This window comes from Miscanthus floridulus, chromosome 8, assembly GCF_019320115.1.
Source record: "Miscanthus floridulus cultivar M001 chromosome 8, ASM1932011v1, whole genome shotgun sequence".
NCBI lineage: Eukaryota > Viridiplantae > Streptophyta > Magnoliopsida > Poales > Poaceae > Miscanthus > Miscanthus floridulus.
In genome coordinates, this window is record NC_089587.1 from 186,372,320 (window position 1) to 186,396,473 (window position 24,154).

A 24,154-nucleotide genomic window follows, 5' to 3' on the forward strand; every position below is an offset into this window, starting at 1 on the left:
CTCTTGGTGGTTGCCGTCACATAGATGGCTTAGTACAGCGAGGATCGTCGAGCGAAGGTTGGTGATTGTCTCTGGGTTCGATCGTGGTGATTTGTGAGGGGTTCTTGACCTTTCCCCGGCGGAGACCCAAAAGGTACTCTAGTGAATTGCTCGTGGCTTGTGTGATCCTCATCTTGTGTTGGTTGTGCGGCACCCTATTGAGGGTTTAGCGTGTGATGCCAATTAACGCGTGAACCTCCAAGTGAGTGAATCGTCACAATGAGGACTAGCTTGTCGGTAAGCAAGTGAACCTCGGTAAAAAATCATTGAGTCATCATTTGATTCTGAGGTAATTGGTCTTCATTGATATTGATTCTTGTGATTAATTGGTTCATTCCTTGACTCGGTGGTATAACCATCTTGCTCTCTCTCTCTTTATATTACCGCAAACTAGTTATAAAGCTCTTTAGTGTAGCTAGTTGTGAGAGCTTGTTAGTTTGGTTAGTGTGGCTCTTTAGTTAGCCTTTAAGAGCACACTAACTTAGTGTAGTGACATAGCTATTGTGTGGTTAGAAACTATAGAAACTAGAATTGTGGTAGATGGCTTGTATTTTTAGCTGGCTAGCGCAACCTTGCTTCGCCTCATAATTGTCTAACCGGTTTGTTAAGTGTTGTTATAAAAATTTTAATAGGTTATTCACCCCTCTCTAGCCATTAGGACCTTTCAAAAGGATTTATCTGAATTAAGTTGGTTAGTAAACTTTTTTTTTGAGGAAAGTTGGTTGGTAAACGGGAACGAAACAAAAACTGCAGCTATGAAATAATCACAGAAAAGCATAGATCGAAAGCTAGAGCAAAAATTTTATACTAATGCATACCATATCATATGTTTACTGTGTAGATCTACTCACGTGGAGTCCAACAAAATTAGATTTTCTATTTTATGATTTATTTGTAATTTACTATGATTTTTCAAAGATTCATATAAAATAAATATAAAAGAAAAAAGAAAAAACCTATAGAAACAGCTAGGGAGGTCATATGTCCGGTTTGAAAAGATGGAGAAGTAATGTCCGGTTTTCTAGTTTATGGAGGAAAAATAAACTTTTGCGATAGCTGAGAGAGGCAAATTAGACTTTTTACTACTAAGAAAACAAGCTGGAAAGCATGCTTTTTTCCGACTTCGTGAGCCCGCCAAGAGCCCGAGACCAGCTAAGTTGGCCCATCCCATTTTACACTGCAGCCCACCGATTCGGTGAAATGCGATTGGGTTCAAAACCTAGCCCAACCCATCTAGCCCTGACACTGCACAGCCCGCACCAGCACAGCGCCACCGCACTACGACGTACAGGAAACCGGACCGACTTTTTTTTTGTTTTCTAGCCCTTTTTTTGAAAGATATTCACAAATACGTCCCTGATAGTATCCTTTTAAAAAATAGACTCTGACCTCGGCGCCATGACAATTGGCACCGAGGTTGTACGTCTCGGCGCCAATTACTTTGGCGTCGAGGTCCAGGGTTCTGGGTGTCGCTAACGTGGCTACCTGCGTGGCGCGGTGTGGTATGAGCTCGACGTTGTGGATCTTGGCGCCAAGCTTGGCGCCAAGCTATGGAAATTGATAAATTTGAATTTTTACCATGACTTGGATATTGAGAAACGTGGCTAACTCTAGTTTTTACGGTGATTTGCTGTTTGATCACTTAAAACAATCTAGAATTACTTAAGACAAAAATGATCAGGGGTTTATGGTCATGAACTAGCCGAAAAATGCTTCTAAGTGTTGGATCAATAGTTAACTTTTTTTTTCATGATGCTGTTTTGACCCGGGTAAAACTATAATTTATTTTCTAGATATGAAGTTTGACCTTTAATAGAAGTTGTAGTTTGAGTTGAGTACAACAAACTTTACTTTTGGACCTAAACCTATATCAGTCTTTAACACGGTCGAATAGTGACCACAAGTTTGAATACAGTGCTGTTTTGCCCCTTCAAATCTTTCTAATCCCTTGATCGCTGGCAGTGAATTGACATGTTTGCGACATTTTATCTTCCAAATTTGTATAGCAACTCAGTTTGATACCTTACTACGAGTTTGAATACTCTCTGAGGAGATGACAACAAAACAAGTCTCGTCTTATCCACGGTTCGTTTAAACTACTTTAGCAGTACTTTTCAGCGAATAAACAGCATTTTTCTCTCACAATAAATCAACGTAAGCATCAGCATAAGCCAAATTTCAGCCTAAGCGAATAGGGCCGGTAAAAAAACCAGACTTAGCCATGGTCATAAATTCTAGACTTAACCATATTTTCACGTGCTTACAGGTCATAACGTGCTTACAAGTGAGGGGTGTTGCGTCCATACTTGCATGCCTGCACATGCACGTACGGTTCGTTGCATGCACATAGTACGTACTACTACTTCGGTTAGCAATGCAACAGACAGATGGAGCCGAGCCCTGCATCGCCTGGCCGTGCTGTAGGAGCCGCGATCTGCACTGTGCCGCCCGGACGTGCTGCACATTTGGTAGATCGCAAATTTTTTATGTTAAGTATTTGTAGATTGTTTTAAGTGATCAAACACAAGTCACTGTAAAAACTTTAGAGTTAGCCACATTTTTCAATATCCAAGTCATGAAAAAAAATCAAATTTATCAATTTCCATAGCTCGACGCCATAGTAATTGGCGCTGAGCTTGGCGTCAAGATCTATGGCGTCGAGCTCATGACACATCCGCGCCACGCAGGTAGCCATGTCAGTGATACCCAGAAAATGACCCTGGATCTCAGCGCTAAAGCAATTGGCGCCGAGACGTATAAGCTCGGCGCCAATTGTTATGGCGCTGAGCTCAGGGTCCATTTTTTAAAAGGATACCACCAGGGACATATTTGTGAAAATCTTTCGAAAAAAGGGTAAAAAAAAGCAAAAAAAAAAAAAAAATCGGGAAACCGGACAGCTAGTGTAAAAAAAAAAAAAACCCGGACAGCTATGCCCGACCGCCTCCTCTCTGGTTCTCTCCTCCTCCCTCCTCCCTCCTCCCTCCCGCCCAGATCTCCGCAAGCTTCCAGAGGGCAGCAGCAGCCTCGCCACCACGCGACACGAGGACTGACATGGCGGCCTTCACCAAGTTCGAGGACTCCCCGATGTTCCGCAAACAGGTGGCGCCACTCGTCCCTCGCCCCTCGCTCCTCTGCCCACGGGGCCTCCCTGATCCGGCCCCTTCGAGGCATTGTTTCGTGTTTCTTGGAATCTCGGTCGGTCCTATGTCGTCAGTTGGATATGGGTTGATTTGGGTGTGTCGAATCGAATGGAAGGGTTCGATCCGTTGTCGGAGTCTGCGTGGCTGTGACGGAGCTATGGTGGATTTGGAACATTTTGTGTGCGGGAGATCTCGACCTTGTAGCTTGATCCAGTGTGCGTTGATCGTTTTGGATTCGAAACACAGGGATTTCTGAGCAGAGTTGACGTTTTGACGTGATGTGTATTGTTACCATTCCGTTTTTGTTACGACGAATTGGGCATGTTGGTGAGAATGAGTCAATCATATCCTCGGATAGTTTGGGATTGATTTCTTTGAAGGGGTTAGAACGCTTTGATGACAACGGCGCAACTTTGAAGATCAAATATTACTGTTGCATTGCACAACATCTTTGAATAGAAGGGGTTGATTCTATTTGAATTGAGCTCATGGATGGACCTGGTGCAAAGGGTAAAGCTTGCTTGAGCAAATTTTCAGCCTGGCTCTAGTTTTTACAATGGTTTCCTGTTTATTTTTGTTTTGCTGATGACACTAGTTTCCCCATTTTGAATTGATGGTTGCATTTTTGTTGAATCACCTGCTGGAACAACAACAATCCATTTTTGTTGAATCAGCCTGCTGGAAATTTTATAATGAAATTGGACCCTCTTAAAAACACCCCTGCTATTCTGTTTCTTATAGAAATCAAACAAAAAAAGAGGTGCAGGCATTGGGCTTAACAATTTTGCTGGGTAACTTGGCTCATTAATTTCTCTCCAGAATCATCAATTATCTCTGTTTGTTGCCCCCAACCTTGTTTTTGAACTTCAAAACGAACCTATACATGCATTTAAATTACTGTCCCGACTTGTTTCCAATACCTGCAGGTCAATTCTTTGGAACAACAAACTGATGAACTGAAAGAACGGTGCTCAAACCTGCATAAAGGATGTAAAAGATTCATGTATGTTTCTTGATTATCACCTGTTCCACATTTGCAAACATTTGAGGCATTCTAACTGCACATAACTTGAGGCAAATGCCATAAATGTGTATTGTTTTATTGCATAAGTTTCTGATAAGGCCCCTTCACAAAAAATCCGTTTAGTTCAAGAAATACATTCAATATTTTTTTCTTTACTTTGCTGTTCCAGGTTTCGTGTTTTAGTTTTTTTGTAATGTTCCATGAGCTAGTGCTTTTTTATTATGTTGCTAATCACGTTAGTTTCAGGGGATCACTTGATGAGGCATATGCAGGGGATCTATCATTTGCAGATAATCTGCAAGCATTTGGTGCCGGTCTGGATGACCCTATTAGTGTTGCCATTGGAGGTCAGCAAACAACTAATGTATCTATTGCTTAAATGCTTAATTCTGTCCTTCTATCCTATCTATATCTAGTAGAACAACAGCAACAACAAAGCCTTTTAGTCCCAAGCAAAGTCAGGGTAGCTAGAGTGGAAACTCAATATTTGCGTTTTTTCTTCCAATTCCTAGTTGTCTCACTGTCACTTTGAGTTTTTGGATATTTACGGCATATTTGTTTTAATGCCTTCTAGATCCGAACAACAGCTTCTTAGAATATAGAAATAGTACAGCTACGTACATATCCATGCACTTGTTAATTAATCAAAATTTTCCTATTTAAAATTGCATAGCATGATAATTGGTAGCTACAAATTTACAGTCATTAATTGGTTCTATTCAAATTCTCTCAAAACCATATTCGTTACTATGTTGCAGGGCCCGTGATGTCCAAGTTTACTACTGCTTTTAGGGAGCTTGGGACATACAAGGAACTCCTTCGTTCTCAGGTACTACTATCATACAGGGTCGAAATTAGACCTATAATTTCTCCTGCATAGGTAGTTCATGTAACACAAAAGGAATGAAGAATTGAAAGCAAAATAGCATTACTGTTTTTCTGTCTCAGTTTTCAGCTCAACACCAGGGCTTGCTCCTGTGGGTCTGGGCATGATTTGTATTCTTTTCTTGGCATGATCTGTATTAGTTTCAGTTACAATATTCACATCGTTCCTTTTCTTACTTATATTTTTGAATCATTTCTGGAACTTTTATACTATCTGCCACCTTCAGTTTCACATATTTTACCACCTAAGGTTCTTGGATTACTTTGTAAATTTCAAAGATATTCAATAAACTGAGGACAAGTGATAAAATAAGGGTTGGAATTTGCAGAACCACAACAGAAAAAGTATGAGCGATGCATTTTTTATTTGTTGAAAGATATATATTTCTATGTTGCTATAAATAACACAGATAGGAAGAAAGTGCCAAAAGGGTTCCTTGCATCCAGTAGTGGCTGCATTATCTAGAAGTAGGAATTGTGTGTTGAAATAGAATAATCATTTCTTCTGCGATGGGATTTTTGTTTGCCCTCGCAATACACTGATGTACTAATCTGATGTCTCTAGATTTGGTAAATTTCTTTTGCTCAGGGCATGCTGATATATCACTTGTATAAACAGAACAAATGGCTATTTTTTACATTCTAATTATAATAAGCATTTTCCCTCCAAACAGGTTGAGCACATGCTTAGTGATCGCCTGTCGCAGTTCATTAATGTGGATTTAAATGGTGTGAAGGTAAACTCCCTCCTCTCCTCTCTGCCTGAAACCTGCACAACACAGCATACTTGTAACTGATATTATTGGGTAACTGATAGGTTGTAGCTGAAGTAAACAATATAGTAGATCAGGTGCTGATCTTTTCAGTGGGCAAATGACTTTTACGCTTGTGGGACCAGACTTTGGCCCTCTTGCTTCCGTGTTCGGACAAGGAACAGAAAACCTTAAATAGTCCTAAAATCTGTGCCTTCCATCTTGGGAAATAGGAAAAATTACCTTTCCATGTGGACAGTAAAGTGGAAATTAGATTTTAACACATTGCTTACTTGATATATGTTCTTTTTTGTAAAATACTTGCTCTGTATAGGATTGTCGGCGACGTTTGGATAGGGCTGCAGTGGCTTATGATCAGGTGATGCTTTGAGTTTGAGTTATCTGACTACCTTCTTTATCTTCGTTCATGCGGCATGTGTTGATGATTATTGAACAGTGTGACCTTGTTTTTCTATACCTTTAACATGTTAGTGTAATACACTGTGTATTAAGATTCTGGCGCTATTTGTTTGTCAGGCACGTGAAAAATTTGTGTCAGTGCGGAAAGGGACTAGAGCAGAAGTTGTGACAGAACTTGAGGAGGTACATTGTGAACTTGTGACTAGCCTTTTTGTAATTTTGTTTTATTCTACTTTTTGGGGGTAGATGAATGTATATTTAGCTTTCATGCCGTCACCCTAATTCTAAGTTTACAGGATCTACACAATGCCAAGTCTACTTTCGAAAGATGTCGCTTTAACTTAGTATGTATATCAACATTTTTCCACATACAAGTATATTGTTCAGCCTTTCCGATGATCGACTTTGCTGTAAGGAATTCAGGTACATGCCCTTGCGAACATTGAAGCAAAAAAGAAGTATGAATTCTTGGAATCAATAAGTGCAGTGATGGATGCCCATTTGAGGTATTTTAAGCAGGTGTGGTTCCTTTCTACGTGTTCAGTAATTTCTGGTCTTTTGGTTGCTTGGGTTCTGATTTTTTTCTTTATGATATAGGGATATGAACTACTGAGTCAAATGGAACCATTCATTCACCAGGTTTAATAATGTCTCGTGTCATAGTGGTCTTTAAAAGAAATATTCAACCTTATCAACATGACCCAGCTAACCAGGAGTTAACAATTGCTGTGCTAAGCTTGAAGTGTTGATGCAGGTTCTAACATATGCACAACAATCAAAACAAATGGCTGTAAGTGAGCAAGATAAGCTTGCAAAGAGAATTCAGGAGTTCAGAACTGAAGAGGAAATAGCTAATGTGAGAATGGCTAGCAACATAGACACGTCTACTAGCGGGGATGGTATCCATGTTGTTGGCCTTCAGTCCTATAAAACGATTGAAGCATTAATGCAGTCAACTGCCAATGGCGAGGTATAATTATCCTTTGTGAAGCAAATTAGTAAATATTCACCGATACCAGGATAAACTAGCTTAAAGCTTATTCATGCTGCTTTATATGATGATTTGAAGAGACTCAGTGTTGATAGATAGAATTTACGTGTAGTTGAGATGATCTTTTATAACATTGTACTAATTTGACATGCATGAGCCTTCTTATAATCAGAATCCAAGCAAGTGGTATCCATGATTACCACCATTTTGGTTCAAAATCTAGTATTTATTCTTACATCATTTCCCTTTTGTAGTTATACTGGGCTGAAGTTTTGTTGTTAGGTAATTCGTAATTGTTTTGTGAACTTCTATTGCTTGTCCTTACTAGTCTGTTTCTTTGCCAGGTTCAAGTTATTAAACAAGGTTACCTATTTAAGCGTCCTCAAAATACACGAGGTGAATGGAAGAGGAGATTTTTTGTGCTTGACAGCCATGGAACTCTGTACTACTATGGGAATAAAGGAAAATCGGTATGCAATCTGATTGTCTGAATTGGCTAGGGAACATATACAGAGCTTGGCACTCAAGTGTCAGGAGTTCTTATTCTTTGCTTGCATGAGTACGCAAATTTGTATTTATAATTATAATTTATGCACTGTTCTATATTTGGCTTACTTGTTTTATTCTGTTAGGCATATTTATCTATTTATAATTCATAATTATCCTATTTCTAGTAGCTTCTGCTCCATTTTGTTTTTGCTATTTATAACATAATATATATGTATTGTAAATATTTCCTATTGACTATAATGCGATTTATATTCATGTGGTGATTTATCGCTTAGTGGGTGTGTCTGACCTATGCATATTTATTTTTTCATCATGTGTATTATCTTTATTCAAGGGTTACAAAACATGTAGGGGATGAATAGTCTGTAGGAGAATAGAATTGGTGGGATAATTGGATGTATTGCATTGGGCCTCTTGGGCTGATTATATAGGGTACCCGTAGTCACAGCGGGAGCGCTAACATCCCCTGCAGTCATAACAGTCTATGCGTCGTGTATGCTGTGGCTGGAGAAGAAGCCGATGAGTCCTCAACTCCTCATGCAAGGCGGTAGCCCTTTGTGCTGATGTCGAGGTAGCCGAGCGTGAAGACGCAGTAGCCGTAGTTGAAGAAGTCGTGCTGAAGATGGCCGAGGTTGACGTAGCTGTGGTTGGTTGCCGTGTCGATGAGCTGCAGGTGCACAAGGGGCGCCATGATGATGACGGAGACGCGTCGAGGCAGTCGTCGTGGGAGGAGGCGATGCCGAAGTTGACGCAGTCAGGGCCGTCGTGGACGTAGAAGAAAGGCGATGACGACGGGGTGGGAGCGGGAGGGTTGATGCCGAAGTCGATGCAATCAAGTCGCCTGAGCGCCGAGGCGTGGGCTGGGTTTGCCAGACCCAACAACGTGTTGGGGATGAAAGCGCGCGTCGGTGTTGCCAATACCGGGAGTACAAGGTAGAGGGCCCCAACCATGCATCAGCGTCAGAGAAGGTCTCGACGACGGCTATGGTGCGCAGAACAACACGCGGTTGTCGGAGCGGATGAAGTAGGAGGGATGAGACAGTGATGCTGACGACGTGGTTGTGCTAGACGAAGTAGTGCGGGAGTGGACGCGACGGCGAGTAGGGTTCAACGACGAGACGAGGGGGTGACTGGTGAGCAGGGCTCACCGTTGGCGCGGGTAGCGGCAGCTCAATGACGAAGACCCAATCAACATGACAAAGACCTTGTGTAGACGGATGGCACAACAAAGATTGCGCAGCACAGTCGTCGATGCACAGGGGACGGTGATGTAGATTCCACGGCGAAGCGGACACACGGGCGGCGGTGCAGCCTGACGAGACGACACAACAGCAAGCTAGCAACTTTGTTGCTTGGAGAAGATGCACGTAGGACTCGGTGATAGACGTCACGGGAGCCAGGTAGATCACGCATAATCGGTTGTACGGACCGAGTACACGCGAGGTGGAGCGACGATGGAAGAAATTGGTGGAGGCGTCCCGATCTGTTCGTGGCAATGACGAACCGACGATGTAGACGTGCAGACTGAATGACCGAGAAGCGACGCAGGAAGGCGTCCCCTCGGCATCGCAAGCCTCGGCTAGGCCACATAGTCGAAGATGTAGATGCCGGTGAAGTCGATGCCGATGCCGGAGTAGTATGCGTGAGGTTGACAGGCGGTGGACGACTCAGTCTCGATCAGTGATCGGGCAAACCAAAAAGATACAAGGGATCGGGTGTACCCAGCAACGCGGCACCTAGGGTCGCGGTCGCGTGGGATCGAAGGCACCGACGCAGATTGGCCTGCCGCCACCATGGTAGCTCGGTGTTGGGGTCGACGTGGCCCGAGCCACCACCATGGCGGCGCGGGATGAGTTGACGCCCAGCGTCGTCCACAGCAAGCGCGGAAATGGCGACGAGGTGGTGCGGCGTCGCGAGAAGGCCCGACCTGCTGCTTGATGACGATTGGCAGCCGAATCAAGGATCGGGTGCCTAAACAGGGGCGCTGCCCCCGGCGGAGATCGATCTCTCCCCGAGGGCGCGCGATGCCGAAGTGGCGGCGGCTTGGGTTAGGATCTAAACCTAAGCGAATGATACCATGTACTTCCTCTGTCCCAAATAATAAGACGTTTTGACATTTCTAGATTCATAGATTTTCTATGTATCTAGACATAATATATATCTAATATCTAAGTGCATAACAAAAGTTATGAATCTAGAAAAGCCAAAACGTCTTATAATTTGGAACGGAGGGAGTAGGGGAATAGAATTGGTGGGATAATTGGATGTATTGCATTGGGCCTCATGGGTTGATTATATAGGGTAATAGGACTTACATCCAACGTGGGTAGACAATGTAATACTATTCCTATTTACTCTAACATGAATGGGCCTGCTACCTGACTGATTAGCAGCAGGGCTCAAGTAGCACCCCAAGTACTAGGTTTCACTCCCCGTGAGAGCGAATTTAAACAGGTCTTGGTTCGAAAAACATCCCTCGCCGGCCGTGGTCCTGAGTTTATGTGACTACCTGTGTCACTTGCGTGGTCTTGAGTTTATGTGTGACTACTTGAGTCACTTGCGAGATGCACATGGGCACTGCGGCACGTCCAGGGCAGCTGGCCTTCGGGTGTTTCTTGTTAGAAGTGCAGCAGCTATAGGATGAGCAAAGGTGAATAAAAGTAGCTGGAGTTTTATAGCGCAATTTTCAGTTTTTTTGCCACCAGAGAGTATTGGCTGATTCGGAGTTGCCACATCATCGTGGTCGACTGCCTTCAGCCATCATCGTCGTCGACCGCCTTCAGCCGGTTGGTCACCTCTTCAATTGAGATGTCTGCTGTATCGAGCAAGGTGTCGATTGCAATCACCACTTGCTTATACTGCTTGGGGATGATGCATAGGAGCTTCTCGAATGCGCGCTGCTCGGTGATGTCCTCGCCGTAGAGGTTGAGGGAGCTCATCATCCCCGTTAGGCGGAGCACAAAGTCATCGGCGCGCTTGCCATCGTGGAATGAGAGCAACTCCCAGTCCCTCTGGTGCCGCTGCAGCATAGACTTGTGTGCGCACTCCGAACCAACGCGGATGGACTTGATCGCCTCCCAAGCCTCTTTCGCTGTCTTCTTCACCGCCAGCGTGCGGATCAGCTCAGGGGTCACAACACAGAGGATGACGTCGAGAGCCATGCGATCCTCCATGCGATCGGCGTTACCGTACTCGATCGGTCGATCGCATCCCAGAAGCCACAAGCCTCCAACTTCACCTTCATGCCATAGTTGCTGCGTGTCACCGACTTCCTTCACAACGCGCTGGGCGACCATCTCTGGGCCTCCATGGCACCGCCCGCGCCTTGGCTGTGTGGAAGGGGAACGGCGACGGTAGGTGTGCACTCGTTGTGGGCTGCGACTTGGACCACTACTTTGCTGGAGCTGAGGCCATGGATCACTCTAACACAGGCTCTAGATACCAAATGTTAGAAGTGCAGCATCTATAGGATGAGCAGAGGTGAATAGAGTAGCTGGAGTTTTAGAGCACATGTTCTGTTTTTTTGAAGCTAACTGGCTTGATTCTATTGATAGCATATGCATACATATATATAGAGATGTTGCAGTCGGTTTGTAATAAACCGACCTAGAACCTGTCAAACTTATGTCGGTTTGTACATTACTACTGTTGCTGAGCTGACTAACCTAACACTAACCAGTATAGGACAAAACTGCTGCAGTCTGTTGACTACAGCTGCTACTGACCTGATCAGCAGCAGGCCAAAAAATTTTGCTGCTGCTACTAGCTGCAGACATGAAACTTGCTAGCTAACGAAAGTCTGCCGACCTCCATATACTAACCTATACTAATCGCTATCTGGTTAAGCAAAAGACACAAGGATTATATCTATAACATTTCTTGGCCTGTGTGCAAGAAACTTCTTCATGGCAGTGATGTGTATGTGGTGGTGGTTTTTTTTTTTGGGGTGGGGGTGGGGGGGGGGGGGGGGGGGGGGGGGGGGCGCTCTTTCCCCTGTAGTGCTATGTATCTTTCTATTTACTGTTTCCTGTCATTTACTTTTTAGGCTTCTAAGCCTTGTATTAGGAATATGCTCAGCATCCACTTTAGTGGTTAGAATATGCTGGAGCAGGTAGACCACTTTGCTCTATAAATAGCAGTGGTGAGGACCTTCTTGTATCCCAAGCATTTGCACTTCAATACAATCCAAGCGGCCTAGTGCCAAGCTGCCCTCTGGCAGCCCAAATCTGAGATCCATTTGTGGTGTTGTGGCCAACACAAGGGATGTGCTGGATTATTTTAAATGCAAGTGTGTTGTATAATTTATCCTAAGATGCTAATTTGTTCATGTTATTTTTTCTGTACTTTACATGTACCTGTTTCTTTTATTCTCTTGGAAGCAAGGAGTGTCATCACAACAAACAGCTAGTGAAGGAGCTGGTGTTTTTGGTCGATTCAGATTCTTGAACCAAAGAGCTTCATCTCAGGGTGAAGATTCATTATCATGTCATAAAATTGATCTCAGAACTTCAACAATTAAGATTGATGCATTTGAAAATGATTTAAGATTTTGCTTCAGAATAATCTCACCCGTTAAGACATACACATTACAGGTAACTGCATAGTCCTCAGATATCAAACTTTTTTTGTGCAATTGATGTTTTTGGTATTTCCTGAACAAGTGAATAACACATTTTTTTGATTTTTTTCATTCTTCTTTGATACACCAATGGCCTGATGCCACATGAATGCTTTTCACTTTGTTTATGGCAGGCGGAATCAGGGGCTGATCAAAAGGACTGGATCCAGAAAATTACTGGAGTTATCGCATCACTACTAAATTCACCATTCCCGCAACAGGTTTGCTGCAGCCATTTATCTTTTGCTGCATTATATAACTAGTCTTGGTCTACCTTTTTGGTTGAAACAAAGGATAGATCTATTAAACTCCATGCATCGACACGGGATAATCATGAAGTAATAATGCTTAGCCTTCCTAATTTGGCTCCATTTTAATGCATTACATGTATATGCATGTGTTCAGCCTATTGATTCATTCAAGATATGGTACTAATTTGTTATTCTGATTTCATTTCATTTCATTTCAGTTGTCATATGGTAATGTATCAACAGAGAGTAATAGATCCGCAAGTTCTGTTGATTCTTTGTCTATTGAAGATAACAAGAGTTCAGAGGGACATGATGATATATTCAATCTTCTGAGGAATATCCCTGGAAATGACAGTTGTGCGGAATGTCGTTCTCCTGATCCTGATTGGTCATCTCTAAACTTGGGTATTCTGATTTGCATTGAATGCTCTGGGGCTCACAGGAATCTTGGGGTGCACATTTCAAAGGTGCAATAACTAGTTTCCTTATACCATGATATATGCTAATCAGTGATAATGTTGGTTGGCCATATCTTTTGTAGAAAAAGTTCAGATTCTTGGATTTATTCACTTAGGGATGATAGATACAGTAAATATATTACTGCATATCATACTATAGTGCAATATTGCTTTTGTTCTCATTAATTGTCATTTTTGACATCAGCATCTCCAATACAAAGCTTTAGCGATTACACGATCTAATTATAATTAGAAAAAGTATATACACTTTGACTTGCATATTATATAATGTTTGTTTCCATGTGGTAAGTACTTCTATGTGGTAGGGAACCATGCATAAGTTTTAAAGACTTGGTATGAAAGGAAACACTTCAGTTTAATACATTTGCTTGTTTTTTTAATAGACGTGCCTTCAACTTTTATCTGGTAATGAATGTATGACTTCCAGAACTAGTATTTTTTGTTATTATATACGATATCTCGTAGTTCCTAAGCTTTTAAAAATCTTATCAGTCTGAGATTAAAAAAAGAATGCTATTAGGTTGTTCCATATGTTAGTGTCACAGCTAATGTTTTTACTTGATGCAGGTTCGATCCTTGAGACTAGATGTGAAAGTCTGGGAGCCAGTAATAATGGATCTCTTCCATGCACTAGGAAATGATTACGCTAATTCCATTTGGGAAGCTCTGCTTCCAAAAGAAGATCAAGGGTATGTTAAAGCATACAATCAGATCTGCATATTACTTCACTACTTTTCACCTTGACATTTTAACCATTTTTCTTCCAGACCACACCACTTGATTTCTAGTCTGTAAGCTGTGGGACATTGGCTAGCGTAGACTAACATAGAAGCCAACAAGTTAGTGCTATCATGAATTGTGTGTACAGGCTGCCTGTCCTCGTACATGTTGTTTCTTTGAATATTCTTTTATACTTTCTCAATTCAGTTATAATCAATTCGAATATTCTTTTATCAAGTACTATTTAGGCATTTCATAAAAATGATTTACACTTTCTCAATAAAGGAGGTTCCATTGACAAACATAGTATTGTTACTAACCTTGGAGGTTGAGAAGATAATCATTCTATTAGTGGAGATGGCTATATGTAGAGAGCCTCATGGGCCATATGGGCCTATAGTAGATGGGCCTTCATACACTTAACACCCCCCTTCGAACTGAAGGTGGAAGAAGAGGATTTGAAGAGTGAAGCTGATGCTGCTCACAAGTTTGTGCTTTAGTGAAACAACAACAACAACAACAAAGCCTTTAAGTCCCAAACAAGTTAGGGTAGGCTAGAGTTGAAACCCAGCAAAAGCAATCAAGGTTCAGGCACGTGAATAGCCGTCTTCCAAGCACTCCTATCTAAGGCTAAGTCTTTGGGTATATTCCATCCTTTCAAGTCTCCTTTTATTGCCTCTACCCAAGTCAACTTCGGTCTTCCTCTGTCTCTCTTCACGTTACTATCCTGGCTTAGGATTCCACTACGCATCGGTGCCTCTGGGGGTCTCCGTTGGACATGTCCAAACCATCTCAACCTATGTTGGACAAACTTTTCTTCAATTGGTGCTACCCCTAATCTATCACGTATATCATCGTTCCGAACTCGATCCCTTCTTGTATGACCGCAAATCCACCGCAACATACACATTTCCGCGACACTTATCTGTTGAACATGTCGTCTTTTCGTAGGCCAACATTCTGCACCATACAACATAGCAGGTCTAATCGCCGTCCTATAAAACTTGCCTTTTAGCTTGTGTGGTACCCTTTTGTCACATAGGACACCAGATGCTTGCCGCCACTTCATCCACACTGCTTTGATTCTATGGCTAACATCTTCATCAATATCCCCGTCTCTCTGTAGCATTGATCCTAAATATCGAAAGGTATCATTCCTAGGCACTACTTGACCTTCCAAACTAATATATTCCTCCTCCCAAGTAGTAGTGCCGAAGTCACATCTCATATACCCAGTTTTAGTTCTACTGAGTCTAAAACCTTTGGACTCCAAAGTCTCTCGCCATAACTCCAGTTTCTGATTCACTCCTTTCCGGTTTTCATCAACTAGCACTACATCGTCCGCGAAAAGCATACACCAAGGGATGTCCCCTTGTATGTCCCTTGTGACCTCATCTATCACTATGACAAACAAATAAGGGCTCAAAGCTGACCCTTGATGTAGTCCTACCCTAATCGGGAAGTCATCCGTGTCTCCATCACTTGTTCGAACTCTAGTCACAACATTGTTGTACATGTCCTTAATGAGCCCGACGTACTTCGTTGGGACTTTATGTTTGTCCAAAGCCCACCGCATAACATTCTTTGGTATTTTATCATAAGCCTTCTCCAAGTCAATAAAAATCATGTGTAGGTCCTTCTTCTTCTCCCTATACCGCTCCATAACTTGTCTTATTAAGAAAATGGCTTTCATGGTTGACCTTCCGGGCATGAAACCAAATTGGTTCATAGAGACCCGCGTTATTGCTCTCAAGCGATGCTCGATAACTCTCTCCCATAGCTTCATAGTATGGCTCATCAACTTAATTCTCCGGTAATTAGTACAACTTTGAATATCCCCTTTATTCTTGTAGATCGGTACCAATATACTTCTCCTCCACTCATCAGGCATCTTGTTCGATCGAAAAATATGGTTGAACAGCTTGGTTAGCCATACTATAGCTATGTCCCCGAGGCATCTCCACACCTCGATTGGGATACCTTCCGGTCCCATCGCCTTACCTCCTTTCATCCTTTTCAACGCCTCTCTGACCTCAGATTCTTGGATTCTCCGCACAAAGCGCCTATTGGTGTCATCAAAAGAGTCATCCAACTTAAAGGTTGTGTTCGTATTCTCACCATTGAACAATTTGTCAAAATACTCTTGCCATCGATGTCGGATCTCATCCTCCTTCATCAAGAGATACTCCCTTTCATCCTTAATGCACTTAACCTGGTTGAAGTCCATTGTCTTTCTCTCACGAACCCTAACCATCTTATAAATGTCCTTTTCTCCTTCCTTGGTACTCAAACGTTGGTAAAGATCCTCGTACGCTCTACCCTTTGCCACACTTACAGCTCGCTTTGCAGTCTTCTTTGCCACCTTGTACTTCTCTATGTTGTCCACACTCCTGTCATGGTACAAGCGTCTATAGCACTCTTTCTTCTCCTTAATAGCCCTTTGTGCTTTAGTGAAAAAGTCAGCCAATTGCAACTCTGAAGGCACATACTGAAGAGCAATAGTTTTCTAATGACAATGGTGACCGAGTAAAGAAGGCATCCACACCAATATGCTTTGTAAGTTCATGATTCATGATTCATAGGATGGCAATTTGTATGGCACTGAGAAGAGATGGGGCAACATCACAAGAAATGCCAAAATCAGCCAACAACTATCGAAGCCATACAATCTCTGCACTAGTAGTAGCAAGTGCTTGAAGTTCTGCCTCTGTACTAGAACGAGATACAACTGCTTGCTTCTTGGAATTCCATGCAATAGAAGAGCCAAGAAGAATGTAGTATCCAGTGATGGAATGTCGATCTGTTGGGTACTCGCTCAAGTGGAGCTGAGTAAGCATGAAGCTGAAGTGAACTATCATGAGCATAGAAAAACTTTGAGATGATCCATAGGTAAATGTCCAAAATGAACAGAAGTTGGGTACACACAAACTGAAACAAGGCTGCCCACAATATGCCGATATTGAGAGGTACACCATCAGTGGGACGAAGCTGTAAGTGAAGATCCATAGGTGTGGCAGCTATCCGATTATCAGTAACATGTAGGAATGATGGAAATAGAAGGAGAACATGTGGGAACATCATCAGAAGAAATAGGACGAAGACAAAAAAGATGGCGACTCTGTGGGTGAATATGATGGTTGAGTAGAGGGGTTGTAAAAGAAAGGACGGCCCTCAATAAAGGTCAAATCACGAGAGATACGTATGCGACGAGAATAGCACCGATAACCTTACCTTTATGCTGAAGACTATACCCCAGAAAAATACATTCAACAGATTGTACGCTCATGAGGTGCAAGCAAAACATAGCATGTGCATCCAAAAACTCGGAGATGGTCATAGCGAGGTGTACCAAGAAGTACCTCACCAGGACATTTGCCAAACAGTTTGGGAGACAGTTGTCTATTGATGAGATAGACAACAGTAGAAACAGCTTTACCCTAAAAATGAGAAGGTACAAATGATGAAATCAAAAGTGTGCGAGCTGTCTCTACAAGATGACGATGTTTATGTTCAGCAATACCATTCTGAGCATGAGTGCCAGGACAAGAAAGTTGAGGAAGAGTACCTTCTAAGGACAAAAACTAGCAAAAAGCATCGGACAAATACTCATCACCAGAGTCAGAACGATAAACTCTAATAGGAGTAGAAAATTGTGTGTGAGCCATGCGAACAAAAGATTAGTAAATGGAACACACCTGATAGCGATGTTCCATGAAATAAACCCACGTATAGCGAGAATGATCATAATTAAAAATAACATAATATTTGTGACCACCCTTTGTAGCAAAAGGTGCAGGACCCATACATCTGAATGAATAAGATCAAAATGTCTAGCTGAAGAAGAAGCACTAGATAAATATGGAAGTTGTATTTGTTTTCCAAGCTTACAACCCTTACATTGAAAGCTAGACTCAATAGATGTATGACCTAAACAACCTGTATTTATCAATGATGACAAACGAGACCCACAAAGATGACCAAGATGATGATGCCATTTTAGCAAAAGAAGATGTAGCGGATGAAACATGAGTTGGATGCCCAATGAAAGAAGAAAGACACAAGGTGTCCAAAACGTAGAGCCTAGAATCACCTCTACAGCGATGGGCAGTCCTAATCACTCATCCGTTGCGACGGTCCTGAATAAAACAAGATGAGTCATCAAAACCAACAAAGCAATTTTGGTCCGTAGCTTGACCAACCGAAAGGAGCTTCATAGACAACTGTGGTACAAAAGAAATGTTGGGTACATCAAAGCACCATCTGTGACTGGTTTGCAAGCAACCAAGTGGGATGGATCAAATGTCACATGGAAAAACACCCCCGAATCAAGCACCCAAGACAACGGAGGAGCACTAGCAGATGAGGTAGCAGCAATAGAAACTGAACCTCTAGGAGTGGAAGGAGTACCACGACCATGAGCAGCACGACAGGCAGATATTCAGTCAATTTCTCTGGGTGCTTAGCAAAACAGTTCTCCAAACTATGATTAGTCGTGCCACAATGCTTACAGGGCTCTTTGGATGCACTGGTCCTCTGAGAAGCTACCAACACACTGAGGTTGAGACACAGAAGAAGACAAGGACTGAAGGCGTGTCTCTTCTGCAAGTAAATCAGACCTTTGCCATGGTTCGAGTAGAGGGAGTATGAAGCAACCTTGTACGAATAGAATTGAATTCTGCCCTGACTTAGAAACTGCTCAATAAATGCAAGTGCTTTGCAGTTCTGTGCTGCTGTACACTGGGGTACCTTGGAGATCAAAGAACCCATCAAACGATCAAAGTCAGAGTAGTACTCATCAGTAGACATGTCCCTCTGTTAAATGACATGAAGTTGCTGCATTAGAGTGTGTTGAAGGGCACCACTATCCTGAACATAGGTTTGGCTTGCTTAAACTTACGTACACTCATAATCATGGTTAGTTTAACACTGTTAGCTATAGCAGCCATTACTTTCCCATATTGATTTCCCAGGTTTTGACTTTGACTGCAGCAGCATTACTACTATCTGCTGTTTTTCTTTTTGTGCAATTTCCTTCTTGGCATTTTGCTATATTATTCTATATTCATCCAGAATGGACGAATCAAATGGAGCTATTCTTTTTATTGAAAAGCCTAAACCCAATGATGCTTTCTCAATAAAGGAGAGGTACATACAAACAAAGGTAAGCTGTTCAGTTCCTTTTCTCTTTGATCAACCTACTGATGGTTTCTCCACAATCAATATATTACCTATCATGCATTTATTTTCTGATGTTACTGAAAAATATTCCCTGGGTTTGTGAACATAGTTTGATTCTGTTGTCATTGCCATCTGTTTTAGATTTTTAGTTTAGAAACATTTCTTGCTTTAGTTTCCTCTTTATGGAACTAAATCATTCGTTTCAGAGAAGCTAACCAGCCTGCTAGCACAGGTAGTTCTAGGAATGTATTACACAATTTCATACTTTTTTTTTCTCAAACGAACACAATTTCATACTGGAGGTGCCCTTTCTAGTTTCTATCAAATTCTTGTGGACATATATATTTAGTGTAGTGAGCCAAATTTAGATGGACAATGCAGATCCCCTTATGATGTAACCTTTGTTACATCTTATAGTCGGAGTCAAATTTCGGCCCTATGGGCTTTTGATACCAAGCTAAGCCAAATATATCATTCCTTATGAACTATAATTGTGTTCTTGGATAGATAACCTGCTGCTTGCATGTGCGGCAAATCATCTTTGATCCTGATCAGAATTTGAATCAGCTTTAACTAATCAAATAGCAAGCCACAACAACTATGAAAACCTTCCAAGCTGAAACTGTGTTCAAAGAAGAAATTTTATGACATAAATTCCTTTTTTTTTACAAAAAAAACTTAGATTTGGTAGGTCCGAAGAACTATTCCATCCATATCATAATATCTGTCTATAGCCACCATTCGCATGGACCAAGGAAGTATTGAATCTAGAGAAAAAAGTTAAATGAGAAATGACCACATATACCCCTATAAGATGATGTCGTACAGCTTATCTCTTTTAAAACTTGAAAGAGTTGTATAGTAGAAATATCGCAGTAACTTCACTCTTTATTTCCTTGGTGGGCTGGCTAACATTGTGGAAGAATGTTTTCCAAGAAAGTGGATGGATATTGCAAATCTTATAGTATTCATCAGTTTGCATTTCCTCATTTTGTAAGGGCTTTTGTTCATATTCACTAGACCTCTACACGCATATATTTGAGCCTACTCAGATGAATGCAAGTTCTATTCATTAAAACAAACACAAGCAGCATGATATAGTCGTCTAAAAAGAAAAGCAGCATGATATAGTGCTGTTCGTTTTGCCTTATGTTTGCTTCTGGTGATCATCTTCTGTTAGTATCATGTTATTCATTCTCATAAATGATCCATGCAGTATGTCGACAAACTGCTTTTCGCCAGAGATCCCGATCAGATTACCATTAATATTTTGGAAGCTATAAGGAAAAATGATGTGAGAGAAGCATATCGAATTCTTGCAGTAGCTGAAGTGAGCGCTAACATGACATATGATGCTTTGAGCAAAGATGTCCATCATGTTCAGCCAGTGACAGACAAGATGTTACTTGATCCGATTTCTTGTGAGATAATTCAGGACTCTGGGAAACCAGAAGGCTGTCTACAAGGTTGTTCTTTATTGCACTTTGCATGCCAATATGGTCATCCTATAATGGTGGAGCTTCTTCTACTTTTTGGCGCGGATATTAATATGCAGGACTTCCATGGCCGAACACCATTGCATCATTGTGTCCAAAAGAAAAACGATGAGCTCACCAAGCATCTGCTGAAGAGGTAGGCTTGAATTCTTGATAATATTTGTTTCATGATTAGTTTTATTTGCAATATCATCAGCAGCTTGATATTTATGCCCTCATGCCATGTTCATGATTCCTGAACTAATCTTTCCACTTGATTTTTTTTGCTATTTCTGTGTATCTAAATTTATCTGTGTTTTTTGTTTTGTTCAGTATGAACTAGGCAGTGCCACATTTAGAGTCATGTGCATGATATTTCATTGGTGTTTTAACAGTGTATATCTGCACAGCGAGGCAAACACTTTGGTAAAGACTGATGGGATAAGTCTCATGTGCTGGTCTTTGTGGGGCTGGCTGCAGCATATGGTGGCTGCAGGTCCTTGTGGCTGCAAGGACAGCATCTCCTTGACTGACTGGAGGACAGCATCTCCTTGACTGGAGGACAGCATCTCCTTGACTGGAGGACAGCATCTTAGCTAGGACAGCATATTAGCATCTTAGACTAGCATCTTGGCATATGCTTGGCTGGCTAGCAGCCTATAAATATGTATCCCCAACCCCTCAGGTTGGCATGACATTGAGAAATAAACCAGAAAATTGTCCCAACTCCTAGTGTCATCCTCTCTCGATGAGAGTAAGAATTCTGCTACTACCAAGAGTGAGAATTTAGCGACTAACAACTGGTAGTAAGAATTCTGCTACTACCAAGAGTGAGAATTCAGCGACTAACAAAGACTAATTCATTTGAACACAAACTATACATGAAAAATTCTCAAAAAGTACATTGAGCTCGTTTATGCAAATGTGTTGTTCTGTGTCCAGATCCACTTATCACTGTAAAAAAGGGCATTATGAAGGTTTATTGCCTCAATTTTTAGTCTAATGAAGACTCCACGTTTCCTCTGTGCACATTGTGGCCATTTGCTTTCTTTGCCTGTACAACGAACACATTCTTCTTCATTTATGTGCAGTGTGGTCTTAGCAGCCATGTTCCCATAAGGGAACGGGAACATGGAACGGGAACGGGAACTTGGGTGATGTTTTATGACGTGGGAACGTAAATGTTCCCAAATCGGTAAATGTCCACGTCCCTGGAACGAGGAACGTAGCCATGTTCCACGTTTCCGGCTGCTAAGAGTGTGGTACCCTATGGTTCATGAGATGATAAGATTCATGTCAGCAGTGTGGTACCCTATGGTGGAGGTTCAGTACAAAGAATGCATCCTTCTTCGTTTATTTTCCCTTGTTACTACTATGATTTCCTTATATTGCCGCCATAATTTTCCTTCACAGATTATGGAAAACATACTTATAGATGGGAGGCATTTTTCTAAAAGAACTATTATGATCCTTTCTACAGGGGTGCGAGAACAACAATTAAAGACGGCGGAGGTCTGACTGCTCTGGAGAGGAGAATGGAACTTGGAGCAATAACTGATGAAGACTTATTCATACTATTTGTGAGGTATGGTCGAGGTGGTACTTTTATAGCCTTGGATTGCTGATAATCTCTATTTAAGAAACTCTCCTTGTGAATGATTCTTATAATAAAGTAAAGCTAGAGGCCTCATCTCCAACTTGTTTTCCCCTAAAAAGAAAGAGGAAAAGTGCCTTGTGGGAATCGCAGCCTGCAAGTTCTATGGGTTCAATACCTGCCATTTTTCGTGAATGTGTGATTCCAGCTCAAGATTGCCATTTTTCTATGAATTTAACTGGGCAGCATCTCACAGTGTGAACAACATGCTTGTGCAGGTGATGTTGCAATACAGGGCTTTGGCAACTAGCTGTTTGTACCTGATAGCATTGTACTTGTACCCACCTAATTCATCTTCTGGAATGAACACGATTGCTACACCTGAAGACAAATGCCTTTTACCGTACGTACCATGATATAACTTATCTGTCTTCTGCGCTTGGCTGTGTTTGTAAATTCCGCTGTTCGACATGACCACATCGCTGGTTTGTACAACAATTATAGGCAAATATGCAGTATTCGATTCTTTGATATGATTATTGAGGTTTGAGTTTATGATGTAAAGCATGTAAGAAAAGACCACTTGATAACCATGCATGCATGTTACCGTTGTGCAATTTTCTTTCTTTTATTTGTTGCAAATTAGCAACTGTACTGCATATGGTCAAGCTGTAACGATTACTGAATTTGTGTGTATTGTGTATCCTGCACGATATGAATGAACTTAGATGAAATATTCAGCAGGCACAATGCCACGTGATGTTGATTATTATTATTTTTAACTTGATTCCAACGATGTAACTGACGCAGACACATTATAGTATGCAAATGCAAGGCGTTTGATTTTAAAGTTATAGCCTTATAAGTAACCATTTGGTGGGGCTGTGCTTTGTAGGCATACTCATTATAATACATTGTGCAAGGTACATATCGAGTGCAGAGGGTCATAGGGTGCTGGAGTAGTCTTGCAGTCACTATACCCAACCAACATCGGACCTGCTAGTGTCCGGATGTCCGTCCATAGCATTGGAACATAATAGTTAAGTACTTGCAACAGGCCACTAATAATAGTTCAACATGTTCATGTTTACACCAAAATTTGGAAAGGAGAACGCGGGAACTCGAAGATTTTAGGATTGTGTCATCGAGGAATCGATCGTGTGAAGATCGGTATCGGCTGATTCAGATACGGTACTAGAATCGGTTCTTTTCGGATGACGTCAGCAAAAGACGTTAATAGACTACAGATGGTGTCGGAGAAAGATATGTCTGGACTCTACAAAAAGAAAAAAAATTATAGTCTAAGTTATTTTAAGATAGGAATGTTTTCTTTTATTCCAAGTATTGTAATAAGTCGTATTCGAGTAGGACTCATGATTAGGTTCAGTGTATAAATATTGAACCCCGACTATTGTACAAGGACACGGACATTCAACCAACACAATTTTTCCGGCTTTTGCCATTGCATTAGGAGTATGAGTACTGTAGATCTCGGCAAGTTCTTTAGCAAATAGGGCTGCATCGACTGATCGACCTTCGACTTGCTTGTGAGTACCGTCACGACTTGTATTATGCTTGTAGAGCTGCATCAGCTGATTGATCTTTTACGAGCTCTAATATAAGTTAGTTATCGATTCATATTGTCATTTGTAAGGCTGCATAAGCTGATTGATCTCTTACGAATCATAATATAAATCAAAGTTATCGGTTTTGTATTGAATAACTTGTTGTTTAGTACAATACCATCGGTTATCGAATTTGCTAATATTAGTAAGTTTTTTCCTTGTTATTTTTGGTTGATTCACCAGTTATCGATCTTGTTATAATTAATGTTTTATTAATCATAACAAATCACCTAATTGAGATAGATATAGATCGGCATAATATTATCTCAACTGGTCATCTTCTAATCTAGTCACGCTTTAAATCTCACAATTGATGGCTTATTCTGCTAGATCGGCTGTTTTATCTCTATCCCAATCGAACATAGTATGCATTCAAAGACATGTTCAAAATCTCGAATAAACTCGTTAGTTAATGAGATCTAATCTAATGACACTACTATAGCTGCGTCGACC

The 24,154-nt window shown here is 41.5% G+C and overlaps 1 protein-coding gene across 5 annotated transcripts; it reads left to right on the forward strand.

Annotated features, from left to right (window-relative positions):
* Positions 1-2,982: 2,982 nt before the first annotated feature.
* LOC136477748 (ADP-ribosylation factor GTPase-activating protein AGD2-like) lies at positions 2,983-22,810 on the forward strand. 5 transcript variants are annotated; one of them, XM_066475999.1, is made up of 21 exons: positions 2,983-3,138; positions 4,106-4,182; positions 4,450-4,550; positions 4,962-5,032; positions 5,763-5,825; positions 6,175-6,219; positions 6,378-6,443; positions 6,557-6,604; positions 6,684-6,779; positions 6,858-6,899; positions 7,015-7,230; positions 7,596-7,721; positions 12,141-12,353; positions 12,514-12,600; positions 12,849-13,097; positions 13,677-13,798; positions 18,900-18,990; positions 20,224-20,639; positions 21,963-22,067; positions 22,355-22,365; positions 22,402-22,810. In XM_066475999.1, the coding sequence occupies exons 1-20, from the start codon at positions 3,091-3,093 to the stop codon at positions 22,356-22,358; spliced, it is 2,286 nt and encodes a 761-aa protein (XP_066332096.1). In that variant the 5' UTR covers positions 2,983-3,090; the 3' UTR covers positions 22,359-22,365; positions 22,402-22,810. The 5 variants fall into 5 exon arrangements, with proteins under 5 accessions (XP_066332096.1, XP_066332095.1, XP_066332098.1 ...); XM_066475998.1 differs by having other exon boundaries at positions 22,355-22,810; XM_066476001.1 differs by lacking the exons at positions 22,355-22,365; positions 22,402-22,810 and having other exon boundaries at positions 20,224-20,473; positions 20,563-20,639; positions 21,963-22,069.
* Positions 22,811-24,154: the final 1,344 nt, after the last annotated feature.